Raw genomic sequence first — 27,771 nt, forward strand, 5'->3', positions numbered from 1 at the left:
CCCTGTTTAAGAGAGGAGTTCACTATGGTTGTGGTAAATATTCTTTTCACCTAAACTGAATTTCATACGGAATCTTAAAATAAAGTAAAATAGCTCAGAATAACAAGAGGCAGAATCCGTGGTATAAGAGGTTTTCTAAATGGGCTTTATTCCAAAATGGCCGACTCGAGTCGCGGCCTTCAGGTTCCGTCACCACGAGGGTTCAGGAAGTGAAGTACAATACTTTATTGACAAGAAGTAACTTTTATAGGTCATACATTACAATGAAACGAATGCAAAAGGCGTAACAATTGATAAGAGAGATGACATGGTAATACGTAATCGAAACTAGGCGTAATAAGGAGCAAAAAGAAACATGATTGGCTCTGATTATCTTACATAGGTGGATCTATAAGATAATACTTAACATGGATGCGCGCGCAGCAGCATGACGTGTGATTGACGTGTAACTAGGGGGTGAAGGGGACTTGACATTTAGCTCTACATGTGGAGACGAGAAGTCTGGGGGGTCAAGTCAACCTAATCCCAAATCATATCTAACATCCTATGTTTAGAGAACTATGTTATCCACAAGGAAGGACTCTCGGACAGAATCTATTCTATACTGACTGTATGTGCGTGTACAAGCGTCTAAGTGTCTATATGAGATGCGAGGGGCAGAAAACTTTCCATGGCAACAGGGCTATGAATCACTTGCAGGAGGACGGAAAGGCCGAGTCCTTTGCTTGTGAGCAAAAGGAAATGTTTACCTAAATCACTAGACAGGAATGCATCGGCTGAAGAGCAAAATAGATAATTCGAAGGTGAAATACAGCTTCTTGGCAGGCAGGCGAAAACTGGCCGAGGCAGGCACCGTTAGCTGCACAGGGAGTAGGACAAAGTTCATGGATACAGATGCGAGCTCAAGCTGAAACTGTCAGAGACAGAGAGCAGGAAAAGGCTTTGAGGAAAGAATCGGGCCTACTTGCCTGAACAGTAAAAATGGAATAACTTAGCCATATAAAGTCGGTGGTCTTTCATACTTAGGAATCGAATATCCAGCCCATTGATGGCGGATCTGACAGAGAACATGTCGACGGTAGACACACATATGTTTGCGTCTTAGAAACTGGAACTGGAGGGAACATACATGTACTTGTAACATGCATATAGAACCGTTGGGGTCCAAGATAGGGGACATAACTGATCAGGAAAATCCACATTTCCACATGGTGGTCCATATGGGGAGAATGTGTGTGGCAAGGCATTCGCTGATAGAACCTCGATGGTGCTTTGAGGGTTTTATTTTGGAGATTGTTCGTTTTAGGTCCTCTTCCCAAATTGGAAAGAAGTATGACCATAATTGTAGTGCCTTGCATGGTAGAGTCTCAACTGTTTGAAGTGAGCCATTGATGGGCAGCGAGATATGGATGTCTCAAACTTTTTTATCGAAGTAATCCGCTAAGTCATTACAGCGGGCCACGGATAGCTTAGGAGCCTAGGTGGTGGAGAGGTTAGTAGCCTGTGCAATGACCTCGAACAAGCGCTTTGGTCTTTTCTTTGCAGAATTCACAATGGCTCCGATGTGGGAGGATTTGGTTCTGAGGATTTGGTCTTTCTATTGTTTTCTCACTTTGCGAAGCTTAGTCAAACTCAGGTGAGATGGCGCTTGTCTTCATTCTTTTTGTCGCATTTTCTGATACTTTTTTTCTTCATAAAGCTCTTTAGAGAACCGTGGCTTGGCAGGTTTTGGTCTGGATAATCTGCACCTCAGGGGTGCTGATTTGTTGATAAGGGATTCCTTGCAGGAATTATATTTGTCAGTGGCCTCGTAAATTAGGGAGGGAAGGGCCATGATGACCATGGCTTTTGTGTCAAGGTTGGATGTGTCCCTGAACAATATTTTCACTTTCATGGGTTGTTTGTATGTTTTGGTATGCTGGTCCGTTAGGGAGAATGGAATCTGCATGTGATCAGACCAGTCGACTGGGATGGGGTCATATGTCTTTAGGTTGTGGGAGTTGGAGATTATCAGATCCAGAATGGCGCCTTTGCAGTGTGTGGGTTTTTGGCAGTGTTGTTGGAGATCATTGGCATTGAGAAAGGAGGTAAAAGTGTCCATGTAATTGTTGCACACGCCTCCCCAGTGGATGTCGAAGTCACCAAGGAAGATGTTGTAGTCTGGGCTGATGAGTTGCAAGGTGAAGAAATCCATGCAATCCTCGATGAAGGTGTTGATTTGACCCGGTGGGTGATAAATCACATTCAATCTGACGTTGGAGGTAGTGGATGTGGACAGTTCCACTGACGTGCCTTCAAAGGACTGAAAATGAGTCTCTGGGAGGGTTTGGCATCTCAGGGAGTTTCGGTGAATGAGTGCAAGACCTCCAACATATCTACCTTCCCAGTCGTGGCACAAAATGGGGTTGTTGGGAGGAAGAAGAAGGCCTAAAGCGTGGTTGGATGAGACATTGAGCCATGTTTATGTGAGGATCAGGTGGTCAAGATTATGAGACTGGATCGAGTCAGATATTTCTAGACGGTGATTGACTGCAGACCCACAATTGTGTAGCATGCAGTTCCGGGAGAAGCTGTTGTCTTTCTGACTTAGCGGTTCCTGGAGGGTAGTTGGGAACTATATCAAGTTAAGAGGGGATGAGCGTGTACTGGGCTGGTATGTGTGAGTTTGAATGAGGTCAAACATGATGGTGAAAATCGGGCGACCCCCTGTGGGAGGATCAGAAGAGGGGTAACAGAATTAGAAGCTGCGCCACCTTTAGGAGATGGAGTAGATCTGAGTTGTCTAGGGGTGATTGAGTCTATTTGGATCTGAGTAGTTTGCTGTCTGTCGGTATGCTGGAAGGATGTGGGCAGAGGGTCCGCAGGAGATAATGAGGGTAGCGTTGACGAGACAACAGAGAGTCACTGGGGTGGCATAGAGCCGAAGTGAGGATGTCCATTTTTTGAGAGAGATGCAAAAACATGGAAAGAAGCTTGTTGAGCACAGGACAGTTATGATCCGCAATTGTGGGAGGAATGGGGTGGGCTGTCTGGGATGCACCCTGTGGGGGTTCACATGAAGGTAGGGGGAGGCGCTGGTTGCCAGTATCTGGTGTTGGGAGAAGTAAGGGCAGGTTGAAAAGATGGTACGGAGGACGGGGGAGACACATGGGTCGATCGAGGGGATGAAAAAAGGTTGGCGGTGGCAACCGGAGTGGGAGATAATGGTTTGGGGAAGGTTGGAAGGGGAACAGTGGAGGGATGATCTGCAAGGGAGATGTTCAGGGTCTGGTATTGGCGTTGAGCTATGGGATACGGGAGACCTATCGCATTGCAGGAGAGTCTGGGGTAAGAGGTGCAGTTTTGGTGGATGGTGGGGTAAGAGAATGGGTGAAGGGTGTTAATGATGGACGGAGAGAACTTTGCCGAGTGCGCGCAGTAATTCAGAGACCTGTTCTGCAAAGTTTAATGCTTTCACCTGACTCTTCACACCTTGGGTGCTGGGCCTTTAGCTGACCTAGCAGGCTGTAATGCCTCCCAACAGGGTCTCAATGACCTTGTATACCTTGATGTTAACTTTAAAAAAAATCAAATTTGCTTTATTCTTCACACTATCTCTAGACTTCTACAGCTTTCTTCACCAAATTGTTGCCTCATTCCTCCCATAATTCTTTAGGTCTCTCTCCTCTTCTTACTGAATACTTGTTGCCGACTCATATCATGGTTGCTAATCAGCCTCCTAACTGCATTACAGTCTGCATTTACTTAGGCCTGTATTATGTCTGTAAATTGTTTTGTGGCCGCTCTTCTTGATCACAATGTATAAGAACTTTCTGCATAAAAAATGTTAGACCTATGTGGTTGACTTGGTATTTACATTTACAACGCAATTTACAGAGGAGAAAGGCTCCCCATCTTTCAACCATTTAGCAAAGATCCTGTTGTGTGGAAGACTATGACAGCTGACACAGCCCATCACATAGCCAAAATATTATTTTGTGGGAACATTCAGGAACAGTACAAAGTAGGATTTTTTGTGAATTCTTATAAATGACATTGATTCTGCCATGCTTCTTGTCTCCCTTTGTGCTTCATATTTTTAAACAGATCGAGGTATGGTGTGTTCTGTTTGCTGTGCATTGTGTGTTGCCTGTTTGCTTTAAGCAGAAAAAACTTTGCATGTGTATAGCTCAGCCATATTGCAAACCTTAAAGGGTCCTCTATGCTGTGATAGGGGCAACTACAACAGTGCTATAATTTCTGAAGTAGGAATGGCATATTTTCATGGGGGTGATTCACTGCGCAAAGAAGATTAACTGTGACATCAAACACACAAAAACTGAGAGGAGGAATGCGTGAAAATAGTGTAACCACTGGCAATTGACTGGAGGAGCATTCCAACCCATTGTTTGTTTGCCCACCATGCTATCTCAGATTAGACACAGCCATATAAGTCTTGGTCCTGCTCCACTAGGAACAGTCCAGTCCAAACTGCCAAGCCAGGTGCTCTCCGAATCAGAACTCAAGGAACCCAGTACCGATTTTGGCCTAGTTTGGCATTTTCAGTTGGGTGCAGGGTGAAATCGGGCTTGGGTTGTTTGTTTTCCGGTTTCAGGAGGAGATGGCCTGGCCTTTCAGACTAGATTGTTCCTATTGGAGCAAGATCAAGACTGATTTGTATATGGCTGGGTCAAAACTCAGGTGGCATGATGTGCAAAATAACTATAGACTGGCATGCCGCCCCAAGTAATTAACAGTGGCTGAGATTAATTCAAGAATTCCACCCATCTCTTTTTTCTATACTTTAAATTGACTGTCATAGCCCGGCATCTGTAGGATGTGGAGACTGCAAATTTTGATGGAGCTGTTGTAAATATGTCTTAGCTTTACTCACTTTGGGATCAACTGCAGCTAGGCTGGCTCAATGTGCCCACTATTGCATAGGAAGGATTTGTACCTGTGTTCAGACGCGCACACTTGGAGGTGCAGTGATTTTTCCGGAGGTAAGTTAGAAATTCCCATTGTGAATTTAGACTCTTTGGATGAGAATATATTACAAAGATGTCTCGGAGTTGCACTCTTTGAGGTCAGATAGATTTGGGGAAGCTCACTCAGATATGCAAACTTTGAGAGTGGTATGAATTTTATAGAGGTGACTCAGGTGCACTCACTTTGAGTGAGATGGATTTGGTAGAGCAGTCACAGATACACAGATTTTGGGTGAGCTAGATATGGTGGTGATTTAGATTATCCTTACTTCAGGTGAAATGAATGCTTGATAGGTGGCTTAAATATGCTCACTGTGGGTTATAATGGATTTCATAGTTGTGGTTCAGAATCGCCCATGCTGTGGTGAGAGGGTTCTAGTAGACGCAGTTAAGATGTACAGGCTTTAGATTGAGATGGAAGCGGTGTTTTGATACACATACTTTGGGATTTCAATTGAATTAGTTCGAAAATGCTTTGCACACCTTTTGGAGTGGTTCTCTTTAGGTGTGATCACTTTAACAGAGTTCTGCCTCTGTTGCTTACACATAGGAGTGATTTAATGGAGGTGTTAACCTAGATTGTTTAGAATCAATACCATTTGACATTTGTGAGCGTGACAGTTCTTTGGCTGAGTTACCTTGGTAGAGGTATCTCTGACATGGTTACCTGAAATTGAGATGGATGTGGCGGAGTCGTCTCCAACAATGACATTATGTACTGAGTCGGACTCGTATAGATCTCCCTCACTTTGAACTGAGATGGATTTGGTAGATGTTTCTTTGACATGGGAGCTTTGGCTGAGATGAGTTTGGTGTAGTTGCTGCCATAGACTATTTCAAGCAAGAATGGTTTTGTAGAGGTATTGCTGATATCAAAACCTTCTGCAAAGATAGATTTGTAAAACGATTTGAAGTTGATATTTGTAGCTTGGGTTTGATTTGGTTCAGGTACACATGACATGGACTTTTATTCAAGGGTAAGGATAGTAGACTTCATGTGTGAAGGATATTTTTAACTGACACCTATTGATAAAGGATCCTATGTCAGGGTATTCTGCCAGATGTCTTATAATGTTTTAAATAACATCATTCAAAAAAGTCCAGGAATGAATATTTAAAGCCACAAGATCGTAATACTAATTGTATAGTGGTGAGTATAGATTTACCAATCTTAACTCCATGTATACATAACTTTCATTCATATATATGTGTATACATGGGTCTGCCGAGGATTGGCAGACAGGAATCTCTGTGTGTGTGTGTGTGTGTATATATATATATATATATATATTTATATATATATATATTTATATATATATATATTTATATATATATATATACATACATATATATATATATATATATATATATATATATATATATATATATATATATATATATATATATATATATATATATATATATATATATATATATATATATATATATATATATATATATATCCTACTGGAGTCGCCAGAAGGTAGTTATAGTTAGGACCTAGCATCTTTTTTTAACTTACCTATAACTTTGGCGTTGTGTGGCCAATCTTCATGACATATTCCCAAAAACAGTGTCGAAGTATGTTCTGTGTGTCATGGAAAGTTTGGGGGTGATCCGTGCAGTGAGGACCGAGAAATAGGGGTGCGAAATAAGGGTGCATTTGTAATGTTAATTCCCATACGAACGCGTTGTCGAACCTACAGCCCGAACTGCTGGACGGAATTACAACAAATTTGGCAGAAAGGTAGATGTGGTTACGCAGATTGTGCTTTTTGATATTTGGTGTAAATCCGTTCAGCAGTTTTTCAGAAATTTAAGCTGAAAATTATAGTGATATCTCTGGTCGTGAAACCTTCGTGAAAAAAAGACTAGCTCGTTCACAGAAATGCACAGATCTGATTGGCTGCCAGCACTTCAGCTGGGAAGTTTTGGCAACCATCTTGGGACACAGCTTCACAGAGTCCCCCCCCCCAAAAAACATGAAAATAAATAAAAGGGGGCAGGGTAGGAATACCATGACCCCCAAGCCAAGGTGTTGAGATCCCCCTAGAACCACACCACAGCATAAAAGTTTTAAAATTGCACAAAATCGCTATAATTGCAAATTTGCTGCAATTTAAAAAAAAAAAGATACCACAAGGTCCCGCGCTTGCTTTACAATTACCCCCGGGTAGACCAGATCTCTGGGGCATTTGATGAATATAGGCGGAGGGTGCACGGGCACCCCTCCTTGGGCTTATCAAAGTCACCTCCCTGAGGCACTTTTAAATATGAATGCCTGCAGCCCTAGAGCCCGCCACCTGCCTGGGGATAGTGAGGGGGCCTTGTGAACCCTACCTGCCTCAGGGATCGCCACCTCCCCCAATTTCAATAATATGGGGTGGCATCGTAGACCCCACATGCCCCGGGTACCGCCAACCTCCTCGGAGCACACTGTTTTTTAAGTAATGTGGGGGAGGCTCTAAGGCTTCCCCCGCTACCCCGGGGACTGCTACCTCCCCGAGTCACATACTTTTTTAAAAAGCCCCCGCAGCGCCTGGGTACAAGAACCTCACCAGGGTACAAATATAATAAGTAAGGGGGCTGTTGCTGCTCCTTGGCCCCAGGGACCACCACCTACTTAACAAAGGAGGAGGGCTGCGCGGCCCCTCTCCTTGAGCCCTAGATGGCCCTGGGAACTGCCACCCCCCAGCAATGTCCCGGGGTGCCCACCCCCCAGGACATTGCAGTTTGCCATGGCTTTCCCCCGCCAAGCCATAGTGAACCTGCTCTGCTTCAAGCAAGCGAGAGCAGAAAATGCTCTCTCGCTGAAATCAGAGCAGTGTCTGTTTCCCTGCCAGCTGTGAAGTGAGGAGGGAAACAGACACATTGCTTTCAACAGCTCCGTGAATCCCAAAGCAATGCCGTCTCCCTCAGGAGGTGTGGAGCCGGCAGGGACCACGGGGACCTTCAGGCTCCCCCCGCAGTCCCCAACATTGGCAGTGCGTGCCCTGGGTTGGGACCAGGACACCCACACTACAAAAGGTTGGCCATGCGCCCCCTCCCTCCTAATTTTTTTTTTTTTTTAAAGGGGGCAGGCCCTGGGGGATGGTGTTCCCGGGGTCGAAAATGACCCGGAAGGGGGCCACTCTGCCCCCCTCCCTTTAGAAAAAAAAGAATTAAAAAAGGGCCAGGCTCCCAGGGGTTGGGTCCCCGGTATCCAAAATAGTCCAGGGAATGGGGCCCACGTGCCCCCCTTCCTAATAAAAAAGAAAGATAAAAGCAGAAAAAATACGGGCAACTTACCGGAGGCCCTGTCCCCTTTCCCCAACACTGTGCAAATGCACCTCCTGGCATGCTGCTGGGCAGAGGATGAAGTCCCCTTGGTTGCTGAGGGTCCTTAGGGGCCAGCAAGGACTCCTGTTACCTCCAGTAAGCCCCGAACATTGGGATTGCTGAGAAGTGATTGGAGGCTACGCCCCCTTTCTCCACCACTCTGCAAACTTGCCTCTTGTTGTACTGCTGGTAGGGGGATGAGGTCCCCTTGCCTCCTGAGGACCTCAGGACGAAAGTGGACTTTCCCCCCAAGTAGCAGAGCGCCAGGAGGCGCGTTTGCAGAGTGGTGGAGAAAGGGGGCATGGCTTCTGAGGACATCTCAGCAATTCAGCTGGTGGGGTCTTACTGTAGGTAACAGGAGGGCTAGTTGGCCCCCAAGGACCCTCAAGAGCGAAGTGGACTTCAACCACCAACTAGTGGTGCACCAGGACGCGCGTTTGCAGAGTGGAGGAGAAAGGGAGTGTGGCCACCGAATACCTCTCAGCAAACCCACTGTGTGGGACTTTCTGGTGGCAAAAGGAAGGGTAGTTGGCCCCCAAAGACCCTCAATAGCCAAGGGGACTTCATCCCCCTACTAGTAGTACGTTAGGAGGCACGAGTGGTGGAGGTAATAGGATGGGTAGTTGGCCCCCTAGGACGTCTTTGGGGGCCTACTACCCCTCCTGTTATCTCCAATAAGTCCCACACAGCGGGATTCCTAAGAGGTCTTCGGAGGCCATGCCTCCTTTCACCACCACTCTGCAAACGCGGCTCGTGGTACACTTCTGGTTGGGGGATGAAGTCCACTTTACTCCTGTGGGACCTATGGGGCCAAGAAGCCCTCCTGGTACCTCCTGTAAGTCCTAAAAGTGGAATTCCTGAGAGCTGGTCGGAGGCCCAGCCACCTTTCTCCACCACTCTGCAAACGTGACTACTAGTTAAAAAGCCATAGAAATTCACTTAAAAAACAAAACTTACAGGGACGTTATAGTTAAGTAATGGAATTTAAAAAACCTTATAAATTCACTGAAAAAACACAAAGGTTACAGAGACATTATAGTAAGGCTGACATTTCACTCGTACAAAACTGGAGAAATTCAAGCAGTTTTAGTTAGCTGAGCTAACTATAACTCGCGCCCCCGCAATGCACTGCTTTTGACGTGACATATAACAACACTCATGACATGGTCAGTGACAGCACTGATGACATCACTGATGACATCTCAATTGACATCACTGATGGCATCACTGATGACATCATGCACAGAATCTCTGATGCATTCACTCACACCTCAATATAACCTTTCATACACCCACTCTAACTTCCACAATACCATTCTCAGAACCATTGACATCCTTACCAGTACTTGCACACCCACTCAATAATTCATAGATCTACACATACATCCACTCAGTCACCCATACAGCCACTCATAATCCAACTCACTCACTAATACAGCCTATGATATATACACTCATGCACCCATACAGCCACTCACACTCTGTCAGTCATCCAAAGAGCTACTCACACACCTACTCACTTACCCATAGAGTCAATCACACAGCCACGTACTCACCTATACTGTTATACACACACCCACTCACTTATTCATACACATACTAACACATACTCACTCACTTATACCGTCACTGACACAACTACACACTCACCTATACGGCCTCTCTCACAATTACTCACTCACACATACAGTCACTCATATGCTCCAGCACTCACCTATACTGCCTTTCACATATATAGTTACTCACCCATATACCACTGACAAATGCACTGAGTCACCTACACAACCATACACACACTCACTCACACATACAGCTCTTGACAGATGCACTCACTAACCCTTGCAGCCACGGACTCACCCACTCACTCATCAATACATGCAGTCACATACCTCCTCACCCACCCACACAGACACATATACAGGTACTCAGACAATCAATCGCTCACCCATACAGCAACTCACATACCCACTCACACATCCATTCAGCAACTAACACACCAACTACCATACTGATACAGACATTCACACAACCAGTCACTCACCCGTATATTCACTGAGACACCTACAGTCAGTCAAGCGACCACTAAATCATTCATACAGGCACTCATACACTCACTGATTCACCATTACACCTTGGTATATATATTTAACATTCAAAAATTGTTTAAAAACAGTAATAGTCACTGGATGATGTCATCAGTAATGTCATTTGAAATGTCATCAGTGATGTCACTGACCATTGTCATGAGTGATGTAATATGTGAGGTCATAAGCAGTGCATTGCGGGGGCACAAGTTATAGTTAGCTCAGCTAACTATAACTCCTGGATTTCTCTGGTTTTGCATGAGTGAAATGTCAGCCTAACATTTTTACGTCTCTGTAACCTTTGTTTTTTTCAGTGAAAAAAAAAATATATATATTTTCAAGCTATGTATGTATGTGGAGTAAAGAATAGTACATCTATACTTATGAGTATATAGTTAGTTTCTTGATAGTCACAAGTCTGACTATGATATTTGTGTAGCACTATATATTTCTACATATTATTTTGTGACACAAACCCTATGACAGGCATTTTAATGAGATTGTTTTAGTTGTCAGCATTTCAAAATATTATGTGCTTAATTATTTTTTTACTCATGGACTTTGTGGCAATAGATTGATTTCCTGTAAGCATTCTTGATATGGACACTTTGGATGTGGATACGTTCTTTTGGAGTTAGCTTTAAAAATGACACTTTACATTGCATTGATTTGGCATGGAATGGCAAGCGATGTTACTTGGGACTGATGGAATAACTAATGGCACTTAATAGCACACTCATACCTTATTGGACTCTGATAGATTTGATTGTGGTGACTGGATGCTTTGATGTAAGAGAAACCTGTCAGACGTAGTATCACATGGACACTTTGGCCTGGGATCACTATTATTCAACTTTGATCATGTTTAATGTGGTCTGGTAGAATTCTGGGGCTACTCTGTTCTTTTTGCAGTTTTGGTGCCCGAAGCATTGTTGATTGTAGACGTTTGTAGCCAACTCTAATATGCTTATGCATTTCGCACTGTGAACTTACCTTTTGCCTTCTTCTTTTATGTTTAATTGTTTAGATTCTGGAAGCGACCCCTCTGCTGGAATCCTTTGGAAATGCCAAAACAGTGAGGAATGATAACTCCAGCAGGTTTGGGAAGTTCATGGAAATCTTTACTGAGGAGTAAGTGAACTTGTACACATCAGATAAAAGTTCAGTGTTATAATGGGGATTGATATCATCTCAGTTGCAAAAACATATGATAGTCTGATTGGGTTTTCGGCCCACAAGTTCCCATTGGATGCATTAATTCCTTTCTCAGAAGACATTATTGCCAGAAAAATGAGCACCACTGCATAATAGAATGGCAGTGGTAGTTCTTTCTGCAAGAGTGCTCTAATGTGCTACTGGGTTAGAATAAGGAGCATAAAGTGTTTTCTCTGAAGGTATGTGTGGTCCATTACCAGGCTGCTTCCAGGCCATGGAACAATTTTCTTTGCAAACACAATCTTGAAAAATGTAACTGTTTCTACTGTTAATTTGCATAATTTAATTTTTCCAACACTATTGGCCTGATTTACAGTTTGGTGGACAGGTACTCCTTCAAAAATGCAAAGGCGACCCAGTACCCAAACCCTTGGGCTGTCACCTTATTTAGAGATGGGTGGACCTTAAGTATTCTGTTGATAGAGCCCCTGTTGGTTCTGTCGACTGAATACTTTCTCTGACACTCCAACAAAGTAGGTACCATGAGAGGAAGGACATTACACTGCCTTACAGTGGATGGTGTAATTTGTTTTGTCTGTCACCACGAGGAAAACCCTGGCAGTGAGGGACAGGAAAAAAAAACAAATTACCTCCACATCCTGCAAACAATTAGGGTGTGGAGGTCGTTAGCTTTTTTTGTTTTTCAGAAACAATCTCCCACTTCCTGCAAAGAGCTTCACAGGAGATCTCAGAGGTAGGTGACTAATTCAAAGCATGGCTCACAGCACGAACTGGGAGTGCAGTCCACCCCAACAATGGCTTGAATGGCCAGAGTACCCTTAGTGTGGCCATGAGATATCTCAACAGATCTAAAATACTCACCACTTCACACCAGTTTTCTGATTATGAATAATCCCTGCAAGAGAAATGGTAAATCGAGGAAAAAAATAAGTGACCGGGTTAAAGTGTTTATTATACTTTTCGGACGTTAATTAAATAAAACCCTTCTGTAGCTTTTACAGCTGATGATATGTTTGGTTTCACTAGCCTGATTTAGAGGGTGGTTGTAGAATTAGCTATTTCCTTGAAAAATAACAATTTTAAGGAGTTTAATTATTTCAATTTTTGTGGGATTTGTTTCACTCTTTATTAAAATTGGGCATTTGTATCTATTTCATTAGATTTCACCAGAGTGTGTATGTTCATAAATGCAGGTCTCTTTTTTCTCGCTGTTTCACCTGATCAGTCTTGTACATCGAGTCCTCATCGAAGGCAGGACTATCCAAATTTAGGCAACGAGGGGCAGAACAATGCTAGATTGCTGGGGTTGCTCCTGTCTCTGCAGATGAGTCCCACTTAGATCAATTGTATTTCAATTTTATCTCATGTCTTCCTCAGATTTATCAAACATCAAAAATGCAGCACATTTGCAAAAGTCACTGGTGAGAAAAATTACTAGACCAAAACAAAATACATATGTTTGGCTCATGGTGGGGCCAGAATAATACTATATCAATATGCTTCAGTTCAGCTGGGACTATGTGCACATGCCAAGACATGAGGTAGATTCCCGACGCATCCAGGACAAGGAATCTGGAATGCCTTGAACCCCGAAATGAGAGGAGAAGTCAGCCTCTGCTACTTCAGGAGACTCTTAAAAACAGAGCAATTCACATAGACCTTCAAGTGAGAACCAGCAATGGTGATGTGCTTAGTTACTGAGAACCAGCGATGGTGATGTGCGTAGCTACTAAGAATCAGTTTCATTTTAACTACGTTTAAAGCATGCTGCCTCAAAAGACCTATTGTTAGCCCTAACCGTCCAGATTGGTCTATGAAGCACTAAGCAAATCCTCAAATAATGAGAAAATTAATGTTTATGGGTATTTAATGAAAAGACACAGCCTTCTAGTCCTTTACGTAGACCATTCAGATTGAGTACCATGGTGGTTTTCTAGAAAAGGAGAAGGATTCACTGAGGATATGGACATTTCTGAGTGCAATCTTTAATACCATGACTGTCTGTGTATATCCATCTCCTGAAATGGCTCTTGCTCTAAGGCTTAAGATTGACCATTTCCAGTATTGTACTGGCCAGGACATTCAGATTTCTTCTACCTTCCTTTCACAGCCTGCTGTCACTTGAATGCATGCTCTGAGTGAGACCCCTCCAAAACAGCTTAGCTATCAATGCATCATCTGAGAGATAGTGAAAGTGTTTCTTTACTAGTGGGTAACAGGCAGGAAATTTATGTAGGACACACCTAAAAAGAGAGAAGTGGCAAATGCCAATCTCATTGGTGGCGTAGGTGATTGGAACGAAGTTTCTTACTCAGTTTATGGAAGGACCACACAATAGTTGTGACATCAATATCATTGAAGGCTGGGTCGCAAGTGTAGCCCCACACAGTTTTTACAGTTCATGCGGGCAATTAGATCAAGATTATAAACTGTAAGAGGCTGATGATGATGAAGATGATGATGAGGATGTGCAGTTTACAGAGAGCTTCAATACCCATTTGAGTTTTCTTGTGCGGTAATTGGTACTGGGAACCTGAAGAGACACCTTGATGGGGTGTATCAAATGCCAGATTTTAAGGAATCTGCTGAAGGAAATAAGGTTCTCTTACATGTGTAAGGAAATAGGGAGAGTGGTCTATTATCTAGAAACCAGGTGGGAGAATGCACAATCCCTAGTAAGAGTGCATCAATTAGAAACATTCTACCAAACTTGAGAGGAAGACCAAAGCGTATGGCCTAAATGATAAAAGGAGACTAAAGCAACAAAAACAGATGATGGCTGCAATGTTGAACGCTGTCAAACACTCAGTCACAGATCTGGATTAAATCCATTGTTTTGTACTTACCATACTAGCTGGAGTGGCATGCTGAGCAAGAAAACGATGGATTTAGGCACAGATCTCTGTACTGGGGGTGAATGTTTGACAATGTTCAGCATTCCGTCCATAATTTTTTTTGTGTTGTTATAGTCGCCCCAAGTGGTAAGGTATGCCGAGACATGGGTCCTGTGCTCACTATGCCATTGGATTCAAGCTAGCCCGACTGATGAGGGGTGATACCCTGAAATCGGTCCCAGGATGCTTGTTTTTGGTCAAGGGAGGACTTGGCCTTGTAGTTCAGGCTGGACTGGTCCCAGTGGCGGCTGCCACCTTGCAGCACGGGTAGGGCAGAGGCAGAGGAGATAGAAAAATAAATAAAAAAGACTTACCTTGCTGCCACACCACCGCCTCGCCTCGTCCTCTTCTGTTCCTGCTTGAAGCAGGAAGCACACCCAGGCTCCCCCCCCAGCCAATCACAATGCCGCAAAGCAGCGTTGTGATTCGTCTGAGCGCTGTGGTTCAGTGCTCAGACAGGCAGTGAGAGCCTGCGCATGTTCCTCACCAGGCTGTGTATTACAGCCTGGTGGGGAACATGCAAAGTGCGTATGACTGTATGACTGCAAAACCGCCATGCTCACTTAAGTGCCCACCACTCCTTCCGTTGCTGGCTGTGAGGACACCCAAGCCCCTCCCCGCCCAGTAAACCTGCCTTACCATGAAAAAATAAAATGATAATATAGTGTTATTATCATTTTATTTTCCCTTTTTCCACTGCTCAAAATGCAGTGGGGCGGCGTTCCTCTGCCTTAGCGGAGGAGCCACCGCTGATTGTTCCCATGGGGAGCAGAGTCAAGACTGATTTGCATATGGCTGGGCCCAAACTGGAATGGCGTGGTGAGCAAAAAATAATTGATTTAGGTCCAGATCTATGTACTGGGGTTGAATATTTGACAGTGTTCAGCATTCCGTCTTTTTGTGTTGTTCCAAAAGGACAGATGTGTTGCAAGGAAGGGAGAAAGACTAAGTAGAGAGCTTTGTGACAAAAACAAAGTAATTTAAGCAAAACTCACTTGTGTCTAAGAAGCCATTAGAACCTCTTAAGATGAGAAGAGGTAGAAGACCTTTTAATACCAGGATCAACCCAGCTGCACCATCCTACGGGATTTGAAGGTAGCGTGAGAGGCTTAAGCGCATTCATAGATGATCAGCATTGCTGTAATCAAAGCATGAAGGGATTGACGCTTAAACAGCCTCCTTAAGGTGGTCAAAAGGATGGAAAAGAATAATATTTTTGAGAGATTTAAGTAGCACACAAGAGACAGCAGCAAATGTATTGTCCTGAGGGCAAGGAGGGATAGGATTAAAATATAGAGCCCAGGTTGCACACCAGGTGGTAGGAATTGCTCAGGCCAGGCATAATGAGGTGCTTAGGTTTAAGAGTGTTGAGGGCCATCCAAGCAGCAATGGATTCCATATATTTGCGAAATTATTTGCAAGTACTAAAAGGGCCTCCTTCGAGCCAAAGAACCGTCAAACGTTACAATTCTAAGCACTAGTGTTTTGGGGGTGTTAGTTGTATAGGAAGTGTCTGCGTGTAATATGCTGATCCGATGATTCATGCGGTGCAAAAGGTAGGGGAAAACACCCTGCAACCCCCAGACATTGAAAGACCAAGGAGTCCTTCATAAACTTTACAATTCTCATTAAAGGGATTACAGAACTATTTGACAACACTATCCCAGCAGCAAACGGTGGGCAGCTGAGATTCTTTAGTCTGTCAGGGACCTCGCATTAAAAAAGAACCAACTAAGATAGGCACTAACAAGATTCCAGGAAATGTCAATGATCCCCTTTGTAACTTGAGCCCACTGTGACAGATGTCTTTCAGGAAAGCGTCCATAGGGTCCAAGACAAGATTTGCGGTAGGACCTCCCCCCACACACACACACACTTTTGGCAGCCCAACTCTTCTTCAACAAAGTGTTTTCTAGATTTCTATGTGAAAGTAAACCTGCCGTCTTCATTATATATCAGGCAGTTTATGAGGTCATGCTAGTGGCACCAGGAGCCACGTTTTCTCTTTTCCTGGAGTACATTTATTTTAAGACTTATTTTATTATAATGTCTGAGCCAATAGATTCCGAAATGTGCGGTAAATCCAGTTATCGCACCCATCGGAATTATGATTTTTGTCAAAAAAAGACGGGCCGATCTTTACCCTGGGGAAATTTGCTGTCCTAAGCACCTAAATCCAAATGTTATTCCTCAACAACTAGTCAAAGTTGATAATTATCACCCTCGGTAAAGACTTCGATGTTTGTTTTTTATCATAGTCCTCATAGTGGGGACCTCGAAATTAGTGCTTATTGCATCTAACAAAAACAGAAAGGGGTCAATTTAAAACATTTTGCACTGGGTTAGCGTCATAAAAGTGATGCTAACCAGCACAAAATGTTTTTTTCCTAATTTACTTTCAAGTGCAAAACATGCTGAGGCTTATTTACAAGCCCATTGCGCCGCCAATGCGTAACTTTTTGTTGACGCACCGGTGACACAGTGTGTTATCCCATATTTACAAAGTCCTGTAAAGCCACCCTGTGTTAATTTTCATGTCCTTGTAAATAGGTCCCCCTTTCACGCATTTATTAGAATTGGAGATCTCTGGTTGGCACAGGTAGGTACTTGTGACAAGCAGGGACCCTCTCCTCTAGTCAGGGTAAGGGGTTACACTCCTAAAATAACCCCTGCTCACCCTCTAGATAGCGTGGCACGAGCAGACAAGGCTTATCACAGAGCGTTATAGTTTAAGCATTTGTGACCATATACAGTAACCCAGTGACAACACCACAAATGGACACCACACTAGATTTATATAAAAAATAGTGATCTTTTATATAAAGGCTTAGCACAAGACCAAATAACGACAAAAATGACATACACAGTTCAAGAATATGCTTTCAGAAAGAGTTCTTAGGTTAGCGACAAAATCATTCACCTTAGCGTCCGTTTTAACCCACAGTACCTTATGATGCGATAAAAGGTTCCTAGCGGCACTCCAGCATTGAAAATCAAGGTGTAGCTTATCCGGTAGAAATTTACTCGCTAAGGCACAATGCAACAAAATTCGGCCAGCTAACGAGCGGGGTGACAATTTCACTAGCGGTTATCTTGGTTGGGTCTGCGTCGATTTTCGCAGCGATAAAATGACTCACGCTAACGAGCTGTGCGATGATCTTGGCTTGGTCTGCGACGATTTCACACAGCAGCGGCAGGCTCTGCGACGAAGTTCGCAGCGATAGAATTCTTCCCGCTAACAGGCGAAGCGCGGATCTTGGGCTGGTAGCGATCAAATTCGGTCCGCTAAGGAGCGGGGCGACGATTTTCCAGCGCTGACCGGGCTCAGCGGCAGCAGGCTCTGCGACGATGTCCTCAGCGATAAAATTCTGCACGCTAACGAGCGGTGCGACGGAAATTTTCTCGTTAAGCCGGCTGTGCGTGAAAAAGTGGAGATCTTTGGTTTCTTTCTTCTTGGCCAGCTTCCCACAGCAGGCACAGCTTCCAGAGGCCCCAAAACTGGTTCCAGCACTCTAGGCGGGGCAGAACTCACACAGAAGAGTTCAGGGGGAAGCTGGGGGTGAAGTCCTTTTGTTCCTGGGACTTCTTAACAGGAGGCCAGCTCTTCTCAGGCCCTTGAAGATCTTTTTAAGCACAAGTTGAAATAAAGTATTTTGAAGTCTTTCTCCTCTCCTTCAGCAGCAAGGCAACCACTGCAGGCCAATCCCCCAGGTCAGGGACAGTTACTGCTCCTACAGCTTTCCCAGTTCCTTCTCCTCAGGCAGAGGTTCTTCTTGTCAAGCAGGATCTAATTTCTTGGGAGCAGGGTCCCAATACTTATACCCCTAATTCCTTTGTTCCTCTGGGGTAGAGGAGCCTTTGCCCAGTCCAAACCAGTTCCTGAGCACTTTGTTGACATGACTCTGACTTTCTATTCAGGGTGCAGGGCAGAGACATCAGCCGCTCCACAGGAGGTGGAGCCAGCATTGTGGTGGCAGAGCACAGCTCTATTCAGAGCCCAGGTGCACTCCTCCCACCCATCTGGATGTAGATCTCTCTATTCACCACCGGGCTGCCCCAGCCTGTCGCCTGGAATTCCCCAGCCCTGTCACTCACAGAAACCAGACAGCAGATACACATCCTAGCAGAGGCGGGCTGAAATGGTTAGGCAAGCAAATACCAGCTTTCTAAAAGTGGCATTTGCAAACACAGAATATTAAAATAAACTTTACTAAAAGATGTATTTTATTATTCTGAGTTCAGGCATACTAAACTCGAATTTCTACCATGTTCCCTGGGTCTGTTAGGATCATAGAATGTAACAATTCTAACAGCCCATTCTGGCCTATGGAGAACAGGTAGCCTTACAATAGTGAAAAACGAAATTGGCTGTAATTCACTATTAGGACATGCCACACACATCAGGGCTTGTCCTACCTTACGCTTACAATGCACCCTGCCCTTGGGCCTACCATAGGGGTGACTAATATGAAGTTAAGGAAAGGTTTAGGGACTGACAAGTGGGTGCACTTGCCCAGTCAGCATCAGGCCCGGACTTGCAATGTCGGGCACCGGGCAATCCCCCGGTAGGCTGCCAGGGGTGGGGGCCTTTTTTTGGCTGGGGGCCGGTTTCGTTGCTGGGGGGCTGGTTTTTTGGTCCGACTACCGCGTTAGTAAGAAAATTAATCAGGTAAGAACTCACTACTCTCTCTGTCTCTCACCCCGCTCCGTGCGGGGACAAAAAAAAAATCACAATTTTATAAATAAATATCATCATGTATATGTATGTATGAATGATAATTAATCATAATAGGGGGTGGGTCGTTGGGATGCGTCGTCGCGCTCGCGCGCAGCGCGCAGTCGCAGATGTGTCTGCCGGCTCCAGTTCACCTACTTAACCTTAGGGTGGGGCGGCCGTGTGGTACTGGTGACATGCGCATTGAGGTTCCATTCCCAACAATGAATAGTGCGCGAGTTGTGATCCCGTCCACGGCCGATGAGCATTCCAGAACAAAGCCAGCCACTGCCCCCTAAGAAGACAGTCAGAGACTTAGGGATCGAGGCACGGGCACCCCATAATGTATTTCTAATTTTAGCCTCTGCCTGCTGCCTGTCCCTCCCTCACTAGTACCTTACCGACTGTCCGTCGTCGCCCGCCACCCGCAGAGGTGAGTCTTTGAAATTATTATCAGGATGGAAACATGATAAATTCGACAACATGGGTGGCATTGGGCAATGGCATTTGTTTGGCACTAGCCGGGCCGGGATTAAACAAAGGGTATAGGCCTTCCCCCGGCCCCGGGCCTTGGCCTAAGCTAAGTAATGGCCTACGTAATACCTATCGCCGAGGCCTATACCTTTTTGTTTGATCCCCGGCCCGGGCCAGTTCTGTGCAGGCAGCACAGCGAGAGCGCTGCGCAGTGCACTACTAGCGCGCCCCTGAGTCACTCTGGATTTGTGGATTTAGTCTAGTCAGGCATTTAGAGCACTGAGGAGGCCAGGGATGCCGGGGTGAGGTGGTGGCTGCCTGTGAGCAAGATTCCGGCTATGCCAGCAGTACCACTACCTACCAGGCCCGGTTCTAGAGGGAAGGATGGGTGGGCCAAGCCCACCCAAACATGAGCCTTGACACTCACAGTGAGTCATTCTGCCACCGATGTACAACAACTATTCAGATAACTTGTGATTTATTACGATCCTGCTGCAGAGCAACCATTTGTCTGTTGCTAGTTCTTAAATGCGTGCAGATAAACTGAATTTTATGGGAATAGCTCAGTGGGTTACTACCCCACCTGTCACAGATATCCTTGTGTTAATTGCAGTTCAGAAGTTACTAACAAATTTCGCTTTTTTGTGTTGTGATATAATTAGAATAATCTAATATTACTAAAAAGAGTTTGGGCAGTTGTACATATTTATCAGTAAAGCCAACCCTCAACCACTGCAGTACTCTTTAAATCCTTAGTTTGTGCTTCTCCCAACCAAACCCCCGTAAAATATATTGCCCACCAGTATGGATGAAGTGATTTCTACACCTTGTAATCCTCATTGGCTGATGTGACATTCCGCATAAACTGATTTATTGTCTGTATAATGTGTGCTGTTATCATGTAAAGTACTGTGACACCCTACACTCATGAGTAGCGCAATACAACGAACGGAATGGATATGAGAGATGGGCAGCGGAGAGATGAGGGGCACTAGTGGAGGGTGGCAGTGAGGGAATCCCAGGAAGAGGTCATGGGGTGGGTGGTTGCTACGGAGAGATGAAGGGTGCTGGTGTGGGTGGCAGTGAGGGAGTCAGAGGAGGAGGTCACGGGGTGGGTGGAATACAGAGAGCTGAGGGGCACTAGTGGAGAGTAGCAGTGAGGGAAGCTGAGGACTAGGTCATGAGGTGGGGGAACTACAGAGAGATGAGGGGCACTAGTGGAGGGTGGCAGTGAGGGAAGCCAAGGAGGAGGTCACGGGGTGAAGGGCAACTACAGAGAGATGAGGGGCACTAGTGGAGGGCGGCAGTGAGGGAAGCCGAGGAGGAGGTCACGGGGTGGAGGGGAACTACAGAGAGATGAGGGGCACTGGTGGAGGGTGGCAGTGAGGGAATCCGAGGAGGAGGTCACAGGATGGGGGAAACTACAGAGAGATGAGAGGCGCTGGTGGAGGGAGCAGTGAGGGAATCCGAGGAGGTGGTCACGGGGTGGGGGGAAACTACAGAGAGATGAGGGGCACTGGTGGAGGGTGGCAGTGAGGAAATCCGAGGAGGAGGTCATGGGGTGGGGGAACTACAGACAGATGAGGGGCACTGGTGGAGGGAGCAGTGAGGGACTCTGAGGAGGAGGCCATGGGGTGGGGGGACTACAGAGAAATGAGGGGCACTAGTGGAGGATGGCAGTGAGGGAACCCGATGAGGTCATGGGGTGGGGGGAACTACAGAGAGATGAGGGGCGCTGGTGGAGGGTGGCAGTGAGGGAGTCTGAGGAGGAGGCCATGGGGGGAGTGGCTACGGAGAGATAAAGAGCACTGTTGGAGGGTGGTTGTTAAGTTATCTACAGAGAAAGAGGTAAAAAAATAGGTCAAAAAGACTTTTGCACCAGCACTACAGCCGGCCCTGTCATGGCCTCTCTGTTTTTGTTTATTTAATTAACAGTCAGGTGATTAGGACAACTGTGGAGCATACTTTAACATGCATGCTGATTACATTTACTGCTATATTCAATGTTTCAAGTTTGAAGGTGATTTTACTATTGTTTTTTACTGGGAATAATGAAAGTGGAACTGAATGGTGGCTGATATGGGGCTGGGTCCCAAGGTCAGCTGTGAGATAAGGTGTAATGGAGAGGGGTGGTAGCAAAGTGGATAATCGAGTCTGTAAGGGAGAGCGCTGCAGAGTCAGGGGTCAGGTGGAGGTAGTAATGAAGAGGATTTCTCCCTGAAGGCTCGCACAGAGGGAGCCAGAGTAGAGTCACTTGCTAGATACTCCCACCTTTGAAACCTCCTCTTCCCTGCCTGTGCCTGCGAGAGTCTGGCTATGCTAGTGCAGCACTGTGGATACGTGTGACTGTGCTCCCTTTGGTGGCGCTGTTGTGCTGCTTGACTCGGGGGGCTGTAACTGGGGCGAAGGTTGGGGTCCGCAAGTCTGCTTAAAATATATTTTTCAGCACAAGCCTCAACTTGGGGCTTGTGCTGAAAAATATATTTGAAGCAGACAACATGGCTTTCTAGTGTGTGTGTGTGTGTGTGTGTGTGTGTGTGTGTGTATGCGTGTGTGTGTGTTTTTTTCCTTTTTTTTTACACAACCGAGTCCTTTTGTTTTGTTTTCCACTGGTCACTGCCTGGTGTTGCCACTGGGCTCTGGCACTTGCGCCGCTTAGGCTAACGTGCGGGGCCTTTTTTAGCTCATGTTCAGGACAAAGGCTTTGTCCTGAACATGAAAGTGAAGTCTCATGTGGATTACCGAGTTTAACAGAACATACTGCCAACAATACATGGCAGTCAGCCTGGTCGACGCCGCGTTCAGTCCTTACATCAAGGTGATTGTTGTTGTAGTGTAGTCCGCATTGTTTCCTGAATTAGGTTAGATGTTTCAATTCGGTGTCAAATTATTGTGTGGTGCACATGGATTTTTCTTGTATCTAGATGTCATTGTGATTGTGCAGTCAGTATTCACGCTAAATAACCGATGTAGTGTGCTGAGAGACAGCGCCCTTAACCGGCTGCTAACATGGTGCCTGATTTTGTATTCGCTGTAGGAAGTGTGCTTCGTATTCAAGGCACACAGCGACAAGATGATGAGCTGCGCACAATATTTACATGCCTTTACTTGTCTCAGTAATTTCAGCATCGCATCGACAATATCGGCGAGTGACCTCAACATAGAAGAGGGCATTGCATTGAAACAGACATAGGCAAGTCAAAGGTGGCAGCTGCTGTTCTTTTAAGATGCTGTTTATTTTAGGGCCACACCCTTGCAGCAACATTCTCCTCTCGCTACGATTATGGGGATACATTAAATAAAAACAGTACTAGACAAATCACATCTCTCGGGAGAGCAGCATTTTATTAAAGCACTCCAAAGTGTGCCCCTCGTGCACGTTCTTATTAATAAAGTTTTCACCAACTAATGCGAACAGAATTTGAAGCTAGCCTACAAGAAGTGTCTTATGGGCTCCAGGATCATTCGCGATTCTGATATAGGATTGTAATTTAACATCTTATGGTGCAGGTTATAGAGTAAAGGGCTTAGCTACCATCTTCTTCAATGTAACTTTTGACCTCTAATGGGCCTTTGTACCCTTGTATCAGTTCCATCTGTTGAAGGTCGCCCTCGGTGCGTTCCCTATGCGCTGGCTCAGTTGCTTCATGAATCATGACCTATATTTTGTTTAATTTTCCGGATTTCAGGCCGGATTTCACAAGAAAGGAGTTTGCGCTGGTAAATGTGCACTTGCGTGTTCAGTGCTAGTGTCTCTTTTGAAAGTCGCCTCCTGCTGCTAGGGCCTGCTCTTTTGCTGTGTGAGGAAACCGAAACGGCCCCAATCAGTTCCGCTTGGCTAGCGAGTTAGCACTTGGCAGCCATGTGCCAAACAACACTGACCCTGGCGCACATAAACAGACACACACTCAGGGAGGCGGTGACGTGCTGGTGGGTGCAGTGAAGGAGGTTGGGGGGGGCAGGGCGTGCCTATACCAGCAAGTTAAAGCCGAAATTGGTCGCTTCAGTGTTGAAGGGGAGGAAAGAAGTAATACCTTTCCAGGAAAGGTATTACTTCTTTGTCATGATGAAATCAATTGCTATTGGACACTTCTCCAAGTAGCCGGGATCACGCACTTCTATACGGTGCAGCTTTTTATGCGGTTGTACATTCTGAAGCAGCGCATTGATTCAACAAGATAATCTGCGACCTCCCCCAAAACAGTGGCTTCTATTTCCACGCTGTGTTCTTTATCTCGCAAGTACTGCTACCTCGCTGAGGCCGGAAATCAAATATGTAATCACACAAATATGCGAAATCTATAGCAATTTTACACTGACTCACTTCATGTGGCCTGCCACTACAAAATGATATAAATAGAACATCATGCTGCAGTAAGGAGGAGAGCCTGAGGCCAGATCACATTCATCACTTAAGAGGCATTGATTGGCACAGGTACCGTACAGTAGCAGAAATCACGCAGTCTCGTAGAAATAACACCGGCCTTCCGCATTGAAGTTTCTATCTAACTTTTCAAAACATTCCCATTACAGCTTGCATTGCATTGCCTGCTCAACAATCTCGTTGCTATCTCTGAATAATTGTAATACTGATCTGTTGAGAATGGGACCAGATTTACCATACCACCCTAAATGTCCACCACTGTGACCACCCCCCCCCCATGGCACAAGATCACTAAATTGTACTGATAAAGGAGATAATTGTATGTTATGGTTACAAGGCCAGTGTCATATGTTGAAATCCCCCAGTGACGCAATTAAAGCCAGGAAATGCTGGAGAGGAGGGAAAGGAAAGGAGGGAATAATGGAAATTTGGGGGGAGAAACTTGGAGGAGATAACAAGAAAGACGTCCTGTTCACTCATAAGCTTGATAAAGGATCCATTGCCCTTTAGGAGCAGGTCCATGTACACCATAGTACCCCCTAGTAGTGGTTGCTCACTGCGCTTGCTCGATACACACCATGTGGGGGCTGGTCTCACTTTTACTTCTCTCTGATTTACTACTTGTGCCTATTTTTGGTGCTCTCTGAAAGAATGTCTATGGGTACATATGACTGGGTGGGTAACCTGGTGCTCTTGAAGGTCATCATCTACTATTTACTGTGGTTTGAAAGTTGATACAATTGAATATGTAATGAAAAATGTGCTGTAAAATTCACAATTTTGGTTGGTTGTTTTCCAAAATTTTCTTAGGGGGGAAAAGCCCCCAAACCCCCCTAATAGCGGTCAGGCTCGCTCGCTGCGCTCGCTCGCTACACGCTGGACGGGGGCTGGTCTGCCAAATTTGACGTGGGGCTGGTCTGCAAAATTTTGCCAGGGCTGATTTCAGTTCCCAGTCCGGCCCTGGTCAGCATGACAGTACCAGACTGCACGCAGTTTCTGCAATGGCAGACCTTAGACACATTTTACTAGGCCGCTTCTGTGGGTGGCACAACCAGTGCTGCAAGCCCACCAGCAGCATTTGTATTTAGAAGCCCTGGGCACTCCTGGTGCACTTTACTGGGGTCTGACAGTAAACCAAATAAGCCAATCATGGAATCCAACCAACGTATACATTTTATATAGGGAGCACTTGCACTGTGACACTGGTTGGCAGTGGCACAGTGCTCTGAGCAGCTAACACCAGCAAAACACATGAGGCACAGCGATAAAAAGTGGAAGGGAGACTCACGCCAAGGTGCCAGGTCTAACAGCATTACTCTGCGTAAAAAGGGCATTCCATGGGTGTTATGTGGGGGTTCAAACGCAACATCCATAGAACCTGATGCATTCCCAGATTTATAAGGTTTTATAAACCTGGGAATGCATCAGATTCCTATGCCTCCTTAGGGGAGGTGTAAGGTAGGCTCAACAAGGAGAAATACCTTTATTTCTCCTCGTTTTTCCTTTTTCTATGTGTGCTGCATTCTGCAGCACACATAGAAAGGAATAACCGCATCTCGTTCCTGTACAAAAACAATCGCCCCTACAACTCAGACACCCTTGCACCATGGCCACGGTGCGTGCGTTGGAGCATGACAGCCCATTGTTCGCCAGCGCATGGGAAAAGGACAGGAATGTGCCGTATCTTGTAGACACAGCGCATTTATGCCCTTTTATTTTGACGCACGACAGCGTAGCAGGAAAGCTTGCTGCACTGCTGTGCATCAAGATGTACTAAATGAGGTCTGTTTTGCACTGGAAAGTACCCTAAAAGTAATTCAAAGCCGCACGATGCACTGCTTTGCATTACTTAGCTCCAAGAGGGCAGTACATGGGCATTCTCATGCAACCATCCATGCCTTTTGACGAAAAAACCCTATCTACAAGGAGTAGTAGGCAGGGTTTAGCACCAAAAGTTGACTCCAATTGAAAAGAGGCGTTAAAGGGAGACATGTTTTTATTTCTCCTTTCTTTTCCTACTTTGCATGTGTGCTGCACTGTGCAGCACATATACTAAGTAGGAAAAGTTTTAAAGTGTGTCTAAGCACAGTATTTTGTACAGGAAGAGCGACCCTTCCAGTACAAAACCTATGGTAGACTCACACACACACCCTAGCACTATGGCGCTGAGGTGTGTGCCTGGTGCAGGGCAACTAAAATCAGTGCCTTCGCTAGGGAGAGGGGAGGCGAGAGTCATATCTCTGTAGATAAATTGCTCTCCTGCTCCCTTCCTGTCATGCAATGCAGCACAGCTTTATTGGCTGTTGCGCTGCAATCCGTGACTGTTCTGAAAATGTGGGCCAAAGTGACAAGAGTGTCCCTCATGGGTCCCTCATTACGTTTTTACGCCATCTGACACGTTTGCTGCTGAGCCTACAAAGGTCCATCATGGCGGACTGTGTGTGGGCCAGAACCGTCGGTAGCAGCGTTGCAAGCAGTGCCAGCATATGAAGATCCGCAACAGCAATGCTGCAACTGGACAGGCGTTGCTAGCGGGAGGGCATGGGTGGACTCCCATTGGAAATGTGCGTCCTTTTAAAGCCCTGCGCAAGGGGTTTGAAAGTCCTATATATGAATTCCATTACAGTGCCGTCTCTGACAGCAGAGGTGTTAGTTTCTTAACAGTGCCTCTCTGCTTCTGAGTATTTTGACTGTATTGCCCTTACTGCTCATCTGCCTTCTTGTCTGTGCCATGTCTTGTAGCCTGTCTTTCAGTACTAACATGTATGTCTTTTGTAGCGCTGCCGAGTTTGGCATGATAGTCTGAGGAGTTTCTTCCTAAACGTGTGCCTCTTTCCTAGGGGTGTGATTTGCGGTGCCATAACCTCACAATACCTTCTTGAAAAATCAAGAATCGTCTTTCAGGTAAGGTTGTAGGTTATTTTCTCCCTCATTCTGTATGACCAGTAAATAAAAGTAAGAGCCACATTGTTTTGCGCTGTGACTGGCAATTGGTACCCCTCCCTCCCATTGATGTGCCATGTAGCACTGTGGGTTGTCTTGGCTAGCATTGCCACCTGGCATCCTGGGTTTCATGTACTGCCTAGAATGTATGCAAATTTAGAAACAGGGCGGCCCAATGGGTGGATAGCAATGCGCACACACCAGCTCCCATCATAAATACTAAGCGCGTTCCCATTGGCAGCCATATTGGAATGCCTCCCATTATCCTGTCTTATTTGTGTCCTCAAGTTCAAGGCCTTAGACAGAGCAGAGTGGGGGCGCTGCTGCACCAGCACCACGTGCCGTCAACTCCTCCCGCACCCCAGGGGTAGACTTGTACATCATTTGTGGGAAGTACATCTGGAAGCGCCATTCATTCCAGTTCTTGGAAGCCATAAGCTGCCCATGGACAATAACAGCAAGGTATGAAAATCATGCAACAAATAACATAACTTTGATTGTCTCTTCAGGCCAAAAATGAGAGAAACTACCATATATTCTACGAGATGCTGGCGGGCCTTCCTTCGCAGCAGAAGCAAATGTTCTACCTCCAGGATGCGGAAACGTACTACTACCTGAACCAGGTGTGTTTGCCTTACCACAGATCCAATGGAGGTCAGATTCAAGGGGGTGTTTTGGGATCAGTGCTGAGTGCAAAGGCAAGGGACATCGAGTCACTGATGGTGCTTTGTTTACCCTTTTTATCTTTTTAGGTATTAGGAGCCCAGTGCCAGTAATTGAACTCTTTAAAACATTTTTTTAAATAAAGTACATTAAT

At 45.4% G+C, this 27,771-nt stretch overlaps 1 protein-coding gene across 1 annotated transcript in view; it reads left to right on the forward strand.

Annotated features, from left to right (window-relative positions):
* The window catches only part of MYO15A (myosin XVA), a 1,126,038-nt gene that overhangs the window by 89,194 nt on the left and 1,009,073 nt on the right, over positions 1 to 27,771 (forward strand). The window contains exons 8-10 of the mRNA XM_085631315.1: positions 11,397 to 11,500; positions 26,852 to 26,915; positions 27,464 to 27,577. Of these exons, the coding sequence (XP_085487441.1) occupies positions 11,397 to 11,500; positions 26,852 to 26,915; positions 27,464 to 27,577 (282 nt within the window). The remainder of the gene's footprint in view (positions 1 to 11,396; positions 11,501 to 26,851; positions 26,916 to 27,463; positions 27,578 to 27,771) is intronic.

This window comes from Triturus cristatus, chromosome 10 (assembly GCF_964204655.1).
Source record: "Triturus cristatus chromosome 10, aTriCri1.1, whole genome shotgun sequence".
Lineage (NCBI taxonomy): Eukaryota > Metazoa > Chordata > Amphibia > Caudata > Salamandridae > Triturus > Triturus cristatus.